This window comes from Phaseolus vulgaris, chromosome 9 (assembly GCF_051622355.1).
Source record: "Phaseolus vulgaris cultivar YP4 chromosome 9, ASM5162235v1, whole genome shotgun sequence".
Classification (NCBI taxonomy): domain Eukaryota; kingdom Viridiplantae; phylum Streptophyta; class Magnoliopsida; order Fabales; family Fabaceae; genus Phaseolus; species Phaseolus vulgaris.
The window spans coordinates 10680389-10698068 of NC_143506.1; the positions used below are offsets into that span (position 1 = coordinate 10680389).

The 17680-nt window shown below is 30.0% G+C and overlaps 2 protein-coding genes across 3 annotated transcripts; one reads left to right on the forward strand and one right to left on the reverse strand.

Annotated features, from left to right (window-relative positions):
* Positions 1 to 7800: 7800 nt before the first annotated feature.
* Positions 7801 to 10674, forward strand: LOC137822008 (uncharacterized). 2 transcript variants are annotated; one of them, XM_068626881.2, is made up of 2 exons: positions 7801 to 7971; positions 9010 to 10674. In XM_068626881.2, the coding sequence occupies exon 2, from the start codon at positions 9010 to 9012 to the stop codon at positions 10483 to 10485; it is 1476 nt and encodes a 491-aa protein (XP_068482982.1). In that variant the 5' UTR covers positions 7801 to 7971; the 3' UTR covers positions 10486 to 10674. The 2 variants fall into 2 exon arrangements, with proteins under 2 accessions (XP_068482982.1, XP_068482983.1); XM_068626882.2 differs by having other exon boundaries at positions 7823 to 7971; positions 8985 to 10674.
* A 2211-nt stretch (positions 10675 to 12885) lies between these two features.
* LOC150025153 (uncharacterized) lies at positions 12886 to 16077 on the reverse strand. Its single transcript, XM_090295645.1, has 7 exons — positions 15915 to 16077; positions 15466 to 15800; positions 15153 to 15249; positions 14372 to 14611; positions 13754 to 13878; positions 13385 to 13620; positions 12886 to 13231 (listed from the first exon to the last, which is right to left on the reverse strand). The coding sequence occupies exons 1-7, from the start codon at positions 16075 to 16077 to the stop codon at positions 12886 to 12888; spliced, it is 1542 nt and encodes a 513-aa protein (XP_090151771.1).
* Positions 16078 to 17680: the final 1603 nt, after the last annotated feature.

Consider the following 17680-nt stretch of genomic DNA (forward strand, 5'->3'; position numbering starts at 1 on the left):
CCAGTTATGAAATCTACATGGTGATTAGAAAGTAAGTTAATCTAGTCTTTTTATGTTTACATGAATGAAACGGATGATTAAAAAAAGTGAACATTAAAAAGGAAAAACTATATTAGGTGATATGGTAGGGTAACTATAGTTGTTGGAAAGTGAAACTTCAAAGGACAGACTAAAAGATAATATAGTAAAATCATCATCACTAACATCATTCAAAATAAGGTTTATAACCACTTTCTCTAATATAGTATTTCAGTTGTGTTCATTGTCACAACAATATAATTTTAGATTAATATTGGTAGGAATTTTACATTAATTTCAAAATCAATATAAAAGAGTTATTATTGAATATAAAGGTGGTTCGATTGGAATTATTCATTTCAAAATATTTATTGGTGTCTAATTTATGATTGATAGAATGACTTATAATCAATGATTTTGCTATATACAAATTTTTAAAAAGTAGAGACTCGCTCAAAAAGGATTTTCCAAGTAGGAGTGAGAGGGTAAAAATGTTAAAATAGAAAATCTTATAAATATTTTATTGAAGTCAAATTACATTTCTTTATTTGTCCTACAAAATATTAAACAAACACTTAAAAATGAACTAATAGAGTAAAATTTAATATATGTGAAGTTAGATTTTTTTTTCTTATATATGCTCTCTCTCTTTTTAAATAAGTGTCATTTTTAAGGTAACTATGATTTTTTTTTTCAATTATACCTTGATTACTTTAACTATTTTTACATTATAATTGAAAAATTCATGGGTGCATTTATTTTCCATTCATCAAAAGAATGTGAATGGTTACAATGAGAGTAGTTTCGGCACATAAAATAGAGCACTTATTTTCCCGCTAAGAACATTAAATAATGCTTCTTACTGAATCTTACTCTTAGTTTAAAAGGAAAAACTTCATATGAAATTGAAACAGAAATATGGAGCAAGTACGAATAAAAATAGATTATGATTCTATAAAAGGTAAATTAGAACATACTCATATATCTTTATCAAACAAAAATTAATTTTAGAAATAAAAATAATGAATTATTATATTAGTTAAACTAAATATTATTTATAAATTAAAAAAATATTAATATTGAAATTATTTTTTATTACTCATAAATAATTTTTAAATTAGTTACTAAGTTTACCTACTAATTATTTAAATTTAAAAAATAAATTACAAACTCTTTTGGTAACATTGAATTGAAGTTAATGTTAATATGGGTTTGCAATGACAACAGAGATCCATCAAGAAGTCATCTATGTAAAGTAACTAAAAAGAGAAAGTTTCAAGAAAGAAACAATAGGAAAACTTTGAATGCAAAATAAAACAAATTAACGTCAATTAATTAGGATAACTTTATGGAAACAAATAATCTAAAACGGATAAAATAGGAAATGTGTTAAAAGAAATTCTTAAAATTACGAAAATCAATAACCTCTTAATTTATCATAATTTAAGCTAAGACGTCACTTAATAACAACAAGAAACGTATATAATAACCTATATTATAATAACGTATACTTTTCTAGAAGAACTTATGCAGCGTCTTGAACAATTAGAGAATAAAGATAATTAGAGAATATTTTCTTTTTTATGTGAAAACACGTGATCAATGAATAATGATACAAAGTAATAATTACATCATCTCAATTAATGATAAAAATTAACTACAAATACTCAATTAAAAATATAAAAATTTTAATAAAAGAAAAAAAATCTATTAGAAATTCAATTAAAAATACTAAAGTTTATTATAAACTTAAAATTTAAAATTTAATTAATCCTAAGTACTTTAAATGTAACAACACAAAATTAAGCAATAACCTAAATTACTCAACATGCCATATTTTTATACTAATAATAATACATGAAACTAAATTAAAGATAAATTGAATGTTTAAAAAAATATATATTTAACAACTCTCTCAACAGTCTACGCAACATTTTCTCCGGGAAATTAGCAATTATTTTATAAAAAATAGAAGTGCTACTTAATACATATTAAATGACTTAAACCAATATGTAAAGAAATAAACAAAAGCTATGAAATGACGAAAGCCAAATCCAAAATAATAGAAAGACAGAGAACAAATAAAAATAAAAATATTATTATGACCTGAAACCAGTTGATGTATTGAGTTAACAAAGTTAATGGTCAAACCCACGATTCGTTAGTTAAACTAATTGATTCAATATATACTTAGAATATGAAACATAATTTAATTAATCTATATTTTTAATTTAAATTATATTGTTAAAATACTTTACATATTTAGGTTTGAAAGTAACATGCACATGTTGTTTTTGGCCAGCGTTACCCAATCCAACACGTAGAACGTTCAATTTTATTTGTTATCGTGTTTCCTTCAAGTTACTGAAAAGGGTAATTAGAGCAAATATAAGAAAGTAAGAAAGATTACATAGATTAATCTGATTTAATTTTGATACTTTGGTTTTTTACTTTTTCTATACTTTGATTGCTTTTTGAGATCTAAATTCTAATGGTATTCATTTATATTATTAGGTCCTCACACCATTATAATAAATATAAGTTTCAAGTTTTTCTTATAAATATTTAGTAATGAACATAAAATTTATCATTATTATTTATGATTACTTTTTTACTTGTCACTAATATTATTTATAATTATGAAAAAAATACAAATTCACAATAATTATATTAAAAATTAACAATAAATATAATAAATAATTATTAAAAAATATAATAAAATTATTTATTTATAATAAGAATATAATTAATATAAATTTATTAAATATTTATAAATTAATAGTTATTTATTATCAATAATAAATTATTAATTATTAGTTTGTTAAAATATGTCATAATTTTTTTATATATTTAATAAAAAAACTTACAAGTACATATTTATATTAGTAGTAAAAAATATTAAATTTATTATTTTAGATTTAAATTTGTGATTTTTTTGTATGTTAACATTATTTTATGATAATGTCATTGTATCAACAATTCATTGGTGATTACATGGTAAGTTAGCTATATAAAAATTTCTATATAATTTCAATTTCAAATTAATAAACATAATTCATCAAGTTTCATACAATTTCTCAAACCATCGAGTGTCTATTAAAAAAATCATAATTCATCTTTCACTTGTCAGACTTCTACTTACTCATAACAGATAGACACTTGACTCCGGAAGACTCGTGCTTGACTTAGACTCAGAGATTTGCACCTATCATATTATCTCATTGAGAATCCACACAGCTATGTGCATAAATAATCTCAATATCATCTCTCCTAGTATGACAGGGTTAATTCATATAACATGTTAAGTTAGTTATCTTTCAAACAACTTACCAATTCATATGAACCTCCTTCAACTCTCATCACCTGAATAACTCCATATATATATGATTCCCTTATATCAGGAGAGTCAGAATATCTTCTTCTAGACAAATTCCTAGTCAATGCACATCCTAAACAATCTTAACACGGTATTTTCTTTCCTTAAAATACTATGTCTTGGTTAAATTCATATTCTAAATCTCACAATATTTAAAATCACACAATTACATCATACCAAAGCGTAGAATTTCAAATCACTCAAAATTTCATCCAATAATCACATAAATATCTAATTAAAGGATTTTTCAATTAAATATAAATAAAATAAAGTCTACATAATTTATAAGTAGAAACTATACAAAAAGAAATAAACCAACCTTTTAAAAGCAAATATAAAAATAAAATCAGTAATTTTTTTACAAAGAGTTTAGATTGACCGATAATTTGCTTGCTTGAGCGAGAAAATTCTCTTGCTTGAGTGAGAATCAACCCAAGAGCACCAAGAATTTCATCCTAGGCTTTACTTGAGCGAAAACGAACCCGAAAGCACCTCCTTCTTTATTTTATTCTCGCTTGAGCGAGAGTTATCTCGCCTCAGCAAGATATGCAGAAAAATTCTACATAAACTTGTTATACATGTTAGATTCTAAACAAACATTTCATTCAATTCAAAAATTTATAAATCTACACATTACATTGACAGTTTCTCCTCATAATTATACAAGCACTCTCATTAAGTAATTGAGCTATTATGTCAATCTATACATATATATGATTTCTAAATCAAAATTATTTAAAATCAAACAACCAATTTTCATCAAACATTTCATTTAACTTGATTCAACAAACTATTCAAATACATTCATTAACTCATTCAATCCCAAACTCATACATTCTAAAACATCTACTATATCTAGAAGTTCACATTTCAATTTCAATCAACTTCCAATCTCCTGAAAACAAGAAATCTTGCAAACAAAAATTTGGAAGTGGTGACCACGTCACCCCCACATCCAAATCTTTTAGCCTAAGGTTCTATTGAAAATTTAAACTAACTTCCCTTACCTTCACTTGAGCAGATGCTCACTAAGGGCTCCAAACCTACCAAAAGCTTCAAGAGTAGCTTAACCTGTATCACAGAGTCCTGATAAAAAATCTAACTATATCACTAAGACTCTGAGCTAACAAAGACCAATCTTAAAGTTAAATGAGTCACATGCGTAAACTTAGATCGAGACAAACCTACAAGTTCAAAATTTAACTCAAAGAGAAAAGTAAAATTGAACTTATTATATCAAATTGGTTTAGAAAACTCTATTATTAAGTTTTACAAAAACTATCTTTTTTTTTTCTCTTTGCTTCTTAGTTTTATTTCATTTAAGAAAACATTAAACATTTTTTTCATCCATCTTTCAACGTTGTTTGATGTTTATCAGTCTCATTCAAATTCTTGAATTACTTTCTCTCTTAATATTTGCAAAAAAATAATAATATTAATTTATATAAAATTTTAAATGAGTGTAAATTTTACTCTAAAAATAATAGTGAAATATGTATATTCTCGGTGTCACTAACTATTGAAATAATTATTTTATACCTTTAATACTTATAAAAGTGAAAATAAAAAATGTTAACTCTTATAAATTTATATATATTGTAATAAAGAAATAAGAAAAAATAAATGTAACTAGGTAGGTTAAGGAGAAACACAAAATATTACATTTCCGACCCTGAACCCGATCCTACTTTTTACGTGTCAGGAGAAACCGATTAAATGTACCAAAAAAATTGTATTGTTACATTAGACAAAGTGAAGAACTCGTATTGTACGTCGAAATTAAATCCAATTTCTGATGACGTAATAATATGAAAATAATAATAATTGGGAAATAAGGTACAGTGTAAGTGTAATAAGAGTATTTTGTCGTTTATTTCTTCGGTCATATTAAATCCCATCAGCTCTGAAAAATGTAATTAAGGGTGGAGGCCGAAAAAGAAAGACAATTTACAAACGGGCCCACTGGGCCCACTGAGCCTGCTCCGATAAAGTCCTCTCGACATTTTCGAAGTTCTATTTGTTTTATTTCCCGCCACAATTTTGATCCTTTCGTGGGCATCGAACAGTGTGGGTCGGCAATGGCCCACATTTTAATAATTTTCTCGGCGAAGGTTTTAAGGACAATTTAATTAATTAATAATTAATCCTATATTGTTTAATTGATTATCCCCGCATTGTTTAATTTAATTAATCCTATATAATCGATTACGTGTATATTTTTACGGGCCTAATTGATTATATAACACATGTAATATTAATCCTAATTTATTGAAGCTTTAATTGATTGATCAAAACGTTTTTTTTTTTTGTATTGCATAATTGATTTCTCATTTTGTTTTGTAGTTGATTTGCTTTTGTTTTAAACTTTGTTTGAGCTTCTTGGTTAGCCTCTTGGTGAGAGTTTTTTGTTGCTTTGTTGTTGGAATTTTACAATTGTTCTTGGTTTCCAGTAAGTTAGAATCACTACTGTATATTTGAATCTTGTTAAAAATGATTTTGTTATTGATGTTCCTTTTTAGTTGTTATAATTTGTTATTTTTTGTTTTTGTTTTTGGTTATTATAATTTTTTTAATTAGTTATGATGGTTAATTTTTATTAGGAGTAGTATTTTTTATTTTCTCTGTAAAACATTTTTTAATATTGAAAAATATTATGTTTTCTAATCACACAAATTTGTTAATATAATGCATATTATCTAATTAGTGTCATCACAAATTTGTTTAAGTTTTTCTAAACACTAATAAAATACATTAGATATGTATTATATTAACATTATGTATTGATGTTATATATTAATATAAGTATTTATCAGATTAATCTATCATAAACATGATAAACTTAACAGTATAATTTTATTCAAAATATATAATATTATATATATTCACTTATAATCATAAATTTTAACAAGTATTTTAATATTATTTGTAAATAAATTTTATGCTAACAAAAGTAAATTTATCTCTCAAACATTCTAAGTCAAACAAATTCCACTCATGCTTTTTTTTTTACTATTTTACAGTGCACACCTAAAAAGCAAACTCACACTAAAGGAAAATATCAATTTAGACGACACTATTTTATTAAATATAAAAAAACAAAGAAAATATAATTTTTTGGGATGATATATTTGTAAAGAAAACATTATGCAAATTAAGTATATATCTACTTTAGCTTATAAGTGTAAACGCAATATTTAAAGTTTATATTTTTTTTGTAAGAAATTATGATGCTTGAATTTAACTTATATATTTAATCTTCGTAAAAGTTATTACTTTTATATTTTGGATATTCTTTTAATATTCTTTTTAACTTTTAGTTTATAATTATTTTAGCATGAATAATAATAAAATTAATCAAAACAATAAATAATATTTTAAATTAAAACAGCGTCAACGTATTAATTATTTTGTAAAAATATTATAATTATGTATAATTTTATTAGTATATTATATACAATTATCGCACTTACACAAATTAATAAGTATAATACTTAATTCAATTACATACTTAAAAAATAATTTAACTACATTAACTTAAATATTTTCTGTTTATAGTAATAAATAAACTTAATTAATGTCAAGTTACAAAAAGTTAAAGCAGATACAAACACTTAAAATATATTTAATTCAGTACTAAAAGTGCATGAAATTTGAATATAACTTATGCGTCACATTTTAATAGGGTTAATTTTTCCCCTATATTTAGCACTCTAAAAATAGTTTTAGTTTATTAATTTGGATTATCTAATATTTAATAAAGATACATGTGCTATTACAAGATTAGATAAAGATAAAGAGAGATTAAAAAATATTTGTTTCAGGGTGTTTTTCAACTTAACTCTTAAAACATGTGTGATTAAATCGACCGTAGAGAATATGTTTTCAGTATAGGGTTTAGGGAACGAGTTCTCGATTTATACATAGACGTCAATGTTTCAATTTCAAGTCCTTTACAATTTTGTTTTTAGAAATTGTTTCAAGGATTAAATGAATAATATGTATATAAATTGTCATTGATTTAGACTCCTAAGCAATGTGACTGTAATAGACTACTGGAACAAACTCTGATGTCGATAACTAAAAAAATGAGTTTTCGATTTTCATAAACAATATTAATATCTTGATACCAAGTTGTTGAGATAACATCATTAAGATTAATCATCACAAATATTTTCCTGTTTTGAAACTAAAAACTAGCGTACAATATTACTTTAAAAAAAATCTCAAAAATTAAAGAAAAAAAATATAAATTGTTATTGGAAGTAGTGGAATAATATTTAACAATTTTTTTTATTAGTTGAATGTAATGAGGTTAAACATCTACATCATGGTCAGTGTTGTTTGCTACAGTATTTGATTTTGAAAATAGATGGAATTGAAATTTGGGAAGGCGGGATAGATAGCCTAAATTGAGGGCCATGTCTCTCTGTCTCTCACTAACTCCTTCACTCCTTTTTCATTTCCGTCTGTTCTTCTCTGTCTTATAAACCAAAGTTCATTGCTCTTTTCTTATTTTTTCTCTCACTTTTCTCTCTCCAATCTTCTCTCTTTCTTCAATCTCTCCGCCACTCGCTACGGTACGTTCACTCAACTCCACACCTCGCGATTGCTTTTTATCTTCTGCTTTTACGATTCTTTCTCATCTTCATTATTCCGATTCACCCTAACTAACTCCTTTGCTTTCCACGCACTTATGATCACTGCTTGATTCATTTTCTTGATTACTCGTTTTTTCAATTGATTCTTTAAACTGGATTTTAAGCCGTTTGCGTTTTCATTTGTGTGTGAGAGAGCCTAGTTAATGAGTTAACTCTAGTTTCTTCCTGTTGTGGAATTTGAGTTTGGATCCTTCGTAGAGCGTAGATCGAGGCTTGTAAATAAACTCTAGCATACAATAGTTATGTGTAACAGCAAGTTGTTTCTTGATTTCTTGATGCATGCCTTAAAATTCAGAGTTATTGGGTTTGTGTTCTACGTTTGTACTGTCATAATAAATAATACTATAATACTAATAATGTGAGTAGGTGTGCTAGTAGCAGACGTTCAGTACTGAACGAATAGTTACGGTTTAATTCTCTAATTTCCGCTAGCTAGCAGCAAAGATAAATAATGGAATTAACCCTAGAAGAGGAAGAAAATTGGAAGTTTGTATTTATATATTTCACTGAACACAGTGTTGGTTTGTATTTGGGAAGGTCACTGCACTGGAATAAGTCTAAGAAGTGCAATCTGGCAGTTGGTGGTGACATGGTTTTATGGAACATAATATACCTCCTCTCGATTTTGCACTTGGAGGGTTGAGATTCAAAGTATATCTATCTTGATTGAAGAAGAGTTTTGAAACTTGAGCCAATAATTGGATTTTTGCCGTAGTTCAAGTTTTAAGATATTATTTTATATTTAATTCATGTCTATAGAAAATAAAGCGAAAAACGGTGATAACTGGTTACTGAGTGGTTTTGCAGTCCAGATTTATTATTCATGTTGTTCCGATTTTGTTTTAAAATTCTATAATGTGTAAGATTTGTTCTTTGTCAATTGTTCATTGCTATGATTAGAATGGATAATTATATATATTTCTCTAATGCAGTATTGATTTTGACCTCTGTCCTCAGATGGAGAACTCTGAAAATTCTAATGTAGGTTTAGATGATCAGGAGAACGTATCGGCGACACCATACTATACCCCCTATCCAAAACAAATGTTACTGAAATCTGGCCTTCAACCAGTCAATATAAAGTTTTCCCCTGGCTCAGGCGGTGATAGCTCTGTGGCTTCTATGAAAGAGGGCTCTATATCACCTTCCTCCTTGACCTCATCATCCTCAGATTCAGAGCAACAAATTCAAATAGTCGGGGAAGAAAAAACAAATGATATATCGTGGGAGAGTGAGAATAGAAGTTATGATGAATTGCTTAAAGCATTCCTCAAAAATGAGGAAGAGCTGAAAATTTCCAACTTTAAACTTAAGCTCTCAGAGGAACAGATTGACAAGTTGAAGATTCAAATTGAGAAAAGTGATGGTCAGCTTAATAATGCATTGGTAGAATCACAAGTGAAAGAGGAAAATCTCGAATATGAAAAAGGACAGGTGCTGGAGTTGCAAAAAAAGACCACTCAGTTGGAAACACATGTTTCAGATTGCAACCTCAAAATTGAAAAGTTAGTCACACAACTAAAGCTTGCTGAAGAACACCTTAAGATATCATATGATGAAATTGCAAAATTAAAAGAGGAACTTAATAGCAGGACATCCGGTTCTCAGGAACTGCAAGGTCAGCTTGAAGTATCAGTGCAAAAAGTGGTCAGATTAGAATGCCAACTTGATTCAGAGAGAAAGCAGATTCGGGACTTAGAAGAGATGCTTACATGGTACATAGACAATGAAACCAACAATGAAGTTGAGGTGCAGAAATTGAAGGATGAAATGCTTGTTGCCCAAGCACAGTTCTCATTGGTGGAAAATCAGTTGCATTCTGATATTGCATGTTTATCACAGGAGAATATGCAATTGGCCTATAGACTTGAGGAATATGAATCTAGAAGCAACATATTAGAAAACAAATCAAGGCAATTTGAAGCAGAAAAACTAAAAATAGAAGAGGATCTTGTTTCCCAACAAACTGTTTTGCAAGGTGAAATCAGTTGTTTGAAGGAAGAACTTGATCAGAGAAGACATGATGTTGAAGCTATGAATAAGGAATTTGACAAGCACAAGCAGAAGTATGACATCGTCATGACTGAAAAAGATGAGGCCAAAGCTAAGATTCATAACCTTATGGCTGAGACAAGTCATCGAGACAATCATATTGCTAACATGGAGAAAGAGCTAATCCAGTTACAGAAACAAAAGGCTGAGCTGATCACAGGATCTGCAGCAACACTGAATGTAGTAAATGACTTGAAACTGAAAGTTGATGAGCTTGAAAAGGAGGTGACTCGGCAGAATTCTGTGATTTCTGAGAGGGCTGAGGAGAAGAGGGAGGTCATCCGGCAACTATGCTTTTCAATTGAGCATTACAGGAGTGGATATAAGGAACTTCTTCAAGCATTTGCTGTGCAAAACCGTCATGCGGTTACAGCTTCCTAAAGTTACTTTCACCCATGTCTCATCATTTTATTCTGTCTGTGTAGTAGATCTTTACGTACTATAAATTTTGTAGTAGTTTTCTTATTCTTGTTGGGCATCAAAACATTACAAAATATTGTTTTCCTATTGAATTAGGTCAAAGATTTACATTGGTCATTGATGATGAAATCACTATGTTCATTTCTTGTAGTGTTAATGTCTGCGTTAAAAGTAATTATATACAAGATATTGTTCTATGGTGTGAAAAGGGGGTAAATAAGAGAGACAAAAGGAGATATAGCATGTGTTTGGTTGTGTTCACAGATGTGCACACATTGGGAGATAGACTCAAGAGGGTAGTAGCGACAGCCATAGAATGAATAAAAAATGCTGATTTTGTGTATTTAGTGCGAGGTGCCATGGAACACAGTTTTCGCATTACACTACCTTGTAAGGCATAATTGAAAGTATTATTCATCCATATTTGCCTAGTTTCACACTGTGGAGAGTACTGGTAGTAGATTAGATGATCATATCTTTGGTTTTGAAAATTTTGTCTTAACTAACTTATCTCATTTTGATATAATATTATTTGTTTAATTATTTTAAAGATTATTTAATTATTCATGGGACACAATCCCTCTCGAGTCGACTAGGATCTTTATAAATTGAAAACTTTCCTCTAAGGTACATAATATAGTTATATATTTAAAATTTGATTTTAAGATCATTAATGAAATTAAACAATTTTGGGTCAAGAGTGGGAGTGTAAATAATTTTTAACAGGTAAACATAATACATAAGTATGGTCATTTATTTAAAAAAATTTAAGTCTGTAAATACTATAATGCATGGATAGAGGTATTAATTTATTTGTATTAATTTGATTTAATTTGTAATTTAAATATGTAATTTAAAAAAAATGGATATTTATATTTTATTACTATACTATTTTGATCCATATAATTTTTTTTATATTAGAAAAATAATTTAATTATATAATAATTATATATAAAAATTATAATACATGTAGTATGTAACCACCTTTTTTTTAAACAAATAGAACCCCTCATGCACCTTTTATTTTCTTCCTTACCTCTCTCTCTCAAATTCTTCCTTCTCTTTTAATTTCTTATTCCAATCTTCATCTATTTTAGAATCTGATTGGAATACATTGTAGCTGACGAGTTAAAGAATATTTCCACCCGATCAGATTTTCAAACAGATTAAGTTCATTTTTGCTTTAAAGACTCTTTGTTATCGGATTTTCCTTAGGATTTAGTCATTAATCTTGGTGGGGTCAGTTGAGAAGATTAATTCTCTCAACTTATTATACTATATACTGAATTTTAGTTTTATTTAGATAACTTGCATTAGGCGCGTAAATCTTGAAGCTTATGCAAACTGGGAAGAATAAAATTCTAAAAGTTGCTTGAAAAGTAAGCAATTAAGGTAAGGGAAGCTAAATTTAGTTTTAATAGCATCGCAGACTAGAAGATCTAGATGTGGAGGGGACGTGGGTCCCAGTATTCAATTTCTCTTAAGGATGTTATTTGATAAAGTTTTTTAATTTTATGTTGTGTGAACATGTATAAATATTATATTTTAATAGTTTGTGTAGGGATATCGTGTACGAAAGCGTGATAATTTCAACAAAAGATTATGAGAAATTAAAGTAACAAAGAAAGTGAGAATGATACCATAAATTTTTAGGTGGAAAACCCCTTTAAATAGAGGTAAAAAACCACCAACGAGAGAGCCAAAACTTCCACTATAATGGTACTGGGAGTACAATGAATTCCTCTTAGGCTAATAGATAAATAACTCCAAAACAAATTCTCTCTATATGGGTTAAACACTTACACCTAGGAGAAGAAATAGAATATAGGAAAAGAGAGAGGAAGGAAGTGTATGTTGTTGTTTGTTGTGTGTTACATTGCTTGAAGGAAGACACTATATATAGTGGTTCTAGGACACAACAATAATGAAGACAATTAATGGTAATTAATCTCCCTTTAATAACAATTAATTGTCAACGGTAAGTAACCTCCCATTTATGCCAAGATAACGGTAAAGGTGAGTCATAACCCACAAATCTCCACCTTGATTTGCCTTTGACTGGAACACTCTCCCGCCATGAAGCCTTGATTAAGTATGGATAATACCAGTTAAGTTCAGGCAATGATCGAACTTAGCCAGTGGAAGTGGCTTGGTCAACATGTCTGCAGGATTTTCGTCCGTATGAATTTTTTCAACAATTATATCTCCCGTATCAACAATGTCTCGGATAAAATGGTGCTTAATTTCAATGTGCTTGGTCCTTGAGTGATACTTGTTGTTCCTGGTTAAGTGGACAACACTCTCACTATCACAAAATATAACAAGAACATTTTGTTGAAGACCAAGTTCACTTTCCAAGCCTCAAAGCCATATAGCCTCTTTCATACCTTCTGTAGCAGCGATATATTCTGCTTCAGTGGTGGACAAAGCCGCAATGGCTTGAAGTGAAGAATACCAGCTGATAGCAGACCCACATAGGGTAAAAATGTAGGCTGAAAGTGACCTTCTCCGATCTAAATCACCACCATAGTCAGCATCAACATAGCCAACTGCTCCTCCGGGATCGACTCTATGTTGATCAAATACCAAACCAAGATCTGGAGAACCTTTCAGATAACGAAGTATCCATTTAACGGCTTCCCAGTGTTCCTTGCCTGGATTATGCATGAACCTGCTAACAATGCTAACAACATAAGCTAAATCAGGTCTAGTACATACCATAGCATACATGAGACTTCCAATTGCATTTGAATACGGGACATGTGACATGCGCCTTTTGTCCTCGTCTGGTTTTGGACATTGATCTGATGATAACTTGAAGTGGGCGACAATTGGAGTATTAATAGTTTTGCAATCTCACATTCCAAATTTATCAAGCATCTTAAGAACATACTTCTTTTGTGATAGGAAAAGTTTTCCAGCTTGAGGATCTCTCTTGATCTCCATTCCTAAAATTTTCTTGGTAGGACCTAAGTCCTTCATATCAAATTCACTACTAAGTTGGGCCTTTAACTTGTTAACTAAAGATTTATCTCTTGCGGCAATCAACATGTCATCAACATATAACAACAAGTATATAAATGACCCATCAGATGTCTTTTGAAAATAGACACAATTATCATAGCTACTTTTTGGAGTAGCCATGTCCAACCATGAAAGAATCAAACCTCTTATACCATTGTCTTGGTGATTGCTTCAAGCCGTAGAGAGATTTCTTCAAACGACATACATGATTCTCCTTTCCAAGAACAACGAACCCCTCAGACTGCTGGATGTAAATCTCTTGCTCAAGATTACCACGAAGAAAAGCAGTTTTCACATCTAACTGTTCCAGCTCCAAATCATACAAGACAACTAAAACAAGCAATATACGTATTGAAGTATGACGAACAACAGGAGAAAATACTTCATTAAAGTCAATACCTTTATTTTGATCAAAACCTCTTACAACAAATCTTGTTTTATTCCTTGTACTCTCAACACCAGGGATCCCTTCTTTTCTCTTAAAGATCCACTTGCAACTAATGACTCGTTTTCCTTCTGGTAACTTCACCAATTCCCATGATTTGTTTTTTTAGAAGACTCTCAACTTCTTCTTGCATAACAACAATCCACTTTGTTGAGTCATCACTAGAGATAGCTTCAGAGTAATTCTTGGGTTCACCTTCTTCACTCATCTCTTGTGCAATAGTTAAAGCATAAGCAATGTTGGCAGATTCTGCAATTAATCTTTGAGTTGGTTTTCTTGGTCTCTGTTGTGGAAGTTCTTGAGCCATAGACCACGACTGTGGTAACCCTCGTCGTTTAGGTGGACATTTCTCATGTGGACTCAAATGTTCATTTGTACCATCAATAGGAGTGACTTGATCATCTTGAGTACTGGAGGAATTGGGAACGTTTTCCTCATGAGCGGGTGTTTTAATCTCAAACTCTACCTTCTCTCGAGCATCTTCCTGGTCACCTGTATCAATTGAGGAAATGACAGTATCTTTTACAGAAGAGAGCATAGCATTTTCATTAAAGGTCACATTCCGACTGTGAATTACTTTGTGAGATTCTGGGTCATATAAACGATAGCCTTTAACCCCTAACCCATAACCCAAGAAAATGTACTTCTTAGCACGAGGTTCTAATTTTCCCTCGTTTACATGAGAATAAGCAGGCAACCAAATATTTTAAGATTAGAATAATCAACAGGGTTACCTGACCAAACTTCTTCTGAAATGTTACAATCAATTGATCTGTTAAGAGAGCGATTTATCAGATAATATGTCGTTGAAGCCGCTTCAGTCCAAAAAGATTTGCTCAAACCAGAATGAGAGAGCATGCAACGAACTCTCTCTAGGATAGTTCTATTCATTCAAACAGAACTCAAGGCCATTGTGGAGTCCGTGGGATGGTGAGGTGTCTGGAAATGCCTTCCTTCTTGCAGAAATCATTGAATTCATTCGAACAGAACTCAAGGCCATTGTCTGTCCTTAGCCTCTTTATCTTCTTGCCAGTCTAATTCTCAATCAATAATTTCCACTCTTTAAAAGTGGAAAATGCTTCATTCTTATGTTTGAGAAAATACACCCACAGTTTTCGTGAGAAATCATTAATAATTGTCATCATATAACGACATTTACCTCTGAAGGGAACTTTTGACGGACCCCAAAGATCCGAATGAATATAATCCAAAGTACCTTTGGTTCTGTGTATGGCTTTAGAAAAACTAACAATTTTCTGCTTACCAAAAATGCAATGTTCACAGAAATCAACCTTTCCAGTACAGTGGTTACCAAGGTGACCCTTCTTCTTGAGAATTAGAATTCCCTTCTCACTCATGTGACCTAATCTCATATGCCACAACTTGGTGTTATCTTTGTTGGGTGAGGCAACAACTCCAGAACCTGTAACTGTTGAACCCTACAACACATACAAACTATCACATCAAATTGCCTTTAGTAGCACAAGAGCTCCTTTAGACACTTTTAAAACTCCACCTTCAACTGAGTATCTACACCCATGAGATTCAAGGGTGTCTAAGGAAATGAGATTCCGTTTCAACTTAGGGACACATCTGACACCTGTTAAAGTTCTAACAATTCCATCATGTGTCTTGATTTTGATTGTTCCTTCACCAACAACTTTGCATTGAGCATCGTTTCCCATCAAAACAAGACCATTATAAATCGGTTCATATGCAGTAAACCAATCTCTATTGTGAGACATGTGAAAAGTACAACCAGAATCAAGAATCCATTCATTTTTAGACCTTTGTTCAGTGTTGGAAGCTACAAAACAATCCCCATCAGATTCAGTTTCAACAATATTAGCTTCGGCAAATTTTTCTAGTTGTTTACCATTTCCCTTATCTTCTTTATCTTGCTTATTTTTCAATTTATAACATTCAGAGATCTCGTGTCCCTTTTTCTTGCAATAACGACAATATTTGGAGTTCTTGCCTCTAGATTTTGACCTAGATTTATGTTTACTGTTCCTACATTTCTCTTGGTTTCTCCCTCTAACTACTAATCCTTCATCAAATTTCTCAATATCGAATTTCGACATTGTTGAACAACAGATCCTTGTTGAATTATCGAAAAAGCTCTGATGCCAATCTGTAGGGATATCGTGTGCGGAAGTGTGATAATTTCAACCAAAGATTATGAGAAATTAAAGTAACAAAGAAAGTGAGAATGATACCAGAAATTTTTAGGTGGAAAACCCCTTTAAATAGAGGTAAAAAACCACCGGCGAGAGAGCCAAAACTTCCACTATAATGGTACTGGGAGTACAATGAATTCCTCTCAGGCTAATAGATAAATAGCCCAAAAAAAAATTCTCTCTCTACGGGTTAAACACTTACACCTAGGAGAAGAAATAGAGTATATGAAAAGAGAGAGGAAGCAAGTGTATGTTGTTGTTTGTTGTGTGTTACATTGCTTGAAGGAAGGCACTATATATAGTGGTTCTAGGAGACAACAATAATAAAGACAATTAATGGTAATTAATCTCTCTTTAATAACAATTAATTGTCAACGGTAAGTAACCTTCCATTTATGCCAAGATAACGGTAAATGTGAGTCATAACCCACAGTTTGAAAGTTAAATATTGTTTCTGATGTTTGAAAAGTTCTTGAATGGTATGGATTTTTAAATGTAAATTGTATGAAATTGATGTCATACATTTGGTGAGTTGTTGTTTGATGACATTAAGTATGAAAAACTTATGTTTAATAGAGATCCTCTAGCTTCACTCATGATCTATGTCATATAGACTAAGATATCAGGTGGTGAGAAGCTGAAAGGGAGTTCATACACACCGAGTTCCGTTGTAGACACTCGGTATTGGATGTTTGAACTTACTCTGATCCTTTCTATTGGATTCGTTCGTAATGTTTGGATCAGGTGTTAGTCTCTAGTAGAGGCATACTTAATGTGTCTTCCGGAAGACGATGAATTCATGTGTAGTCAGTGGGATTGAAATGAAATCTAATGTTTGTGATTGAAAATAGATCCATGTGTGGTCTATATGAATGATGAAATTGGTATTGAAATTTTATATGACAACATTTAAAGAAATGTTTGTAAATGGCTAATTTGATTGGTTCTTTTTGCACAAATTAGATTTGTTATGAAATTTCTTTTCATTAGTTTACCCTTGTTTTTCTTGTTGTGTTTAAACTGCGATGACTGTATTACGTACACGAACAAATGATTATACAAGTGTCGGAGGGTCTGAAAAGCTTTAGGGTGTTGTTTTAAAACTTATATTGTAAAGGTTTGTATTTCTATAAGGTTTAATCATGTATTAGAAATATTTTAAAAAACTCTAAAAGCTTGTATAGAAATATGTAAAGTTTATACTGTAATAGTTATATGTATTTTTTGGGTGTTACATAGTATAATATTTTATTTTTTAAATATAATTTTTATTTTATAAAATAATTTTTGAATAGATATATAAGTGAATTTAATTTAAACTCATCTAAATTGTGCATTAAAGATGAAAATGATTGACTAAATTTTTGACCTTAACTTACCTTGTTTTCGAGCTTATATATCTAATCAAACCTATTTTTAAAGCTCACTTATAAAACTTGTGAATAAGTTTGAATTAGTTTTGTAATATGTTTGCTTTTGGTATAAAAACTTTTGTCGTTATAATAAA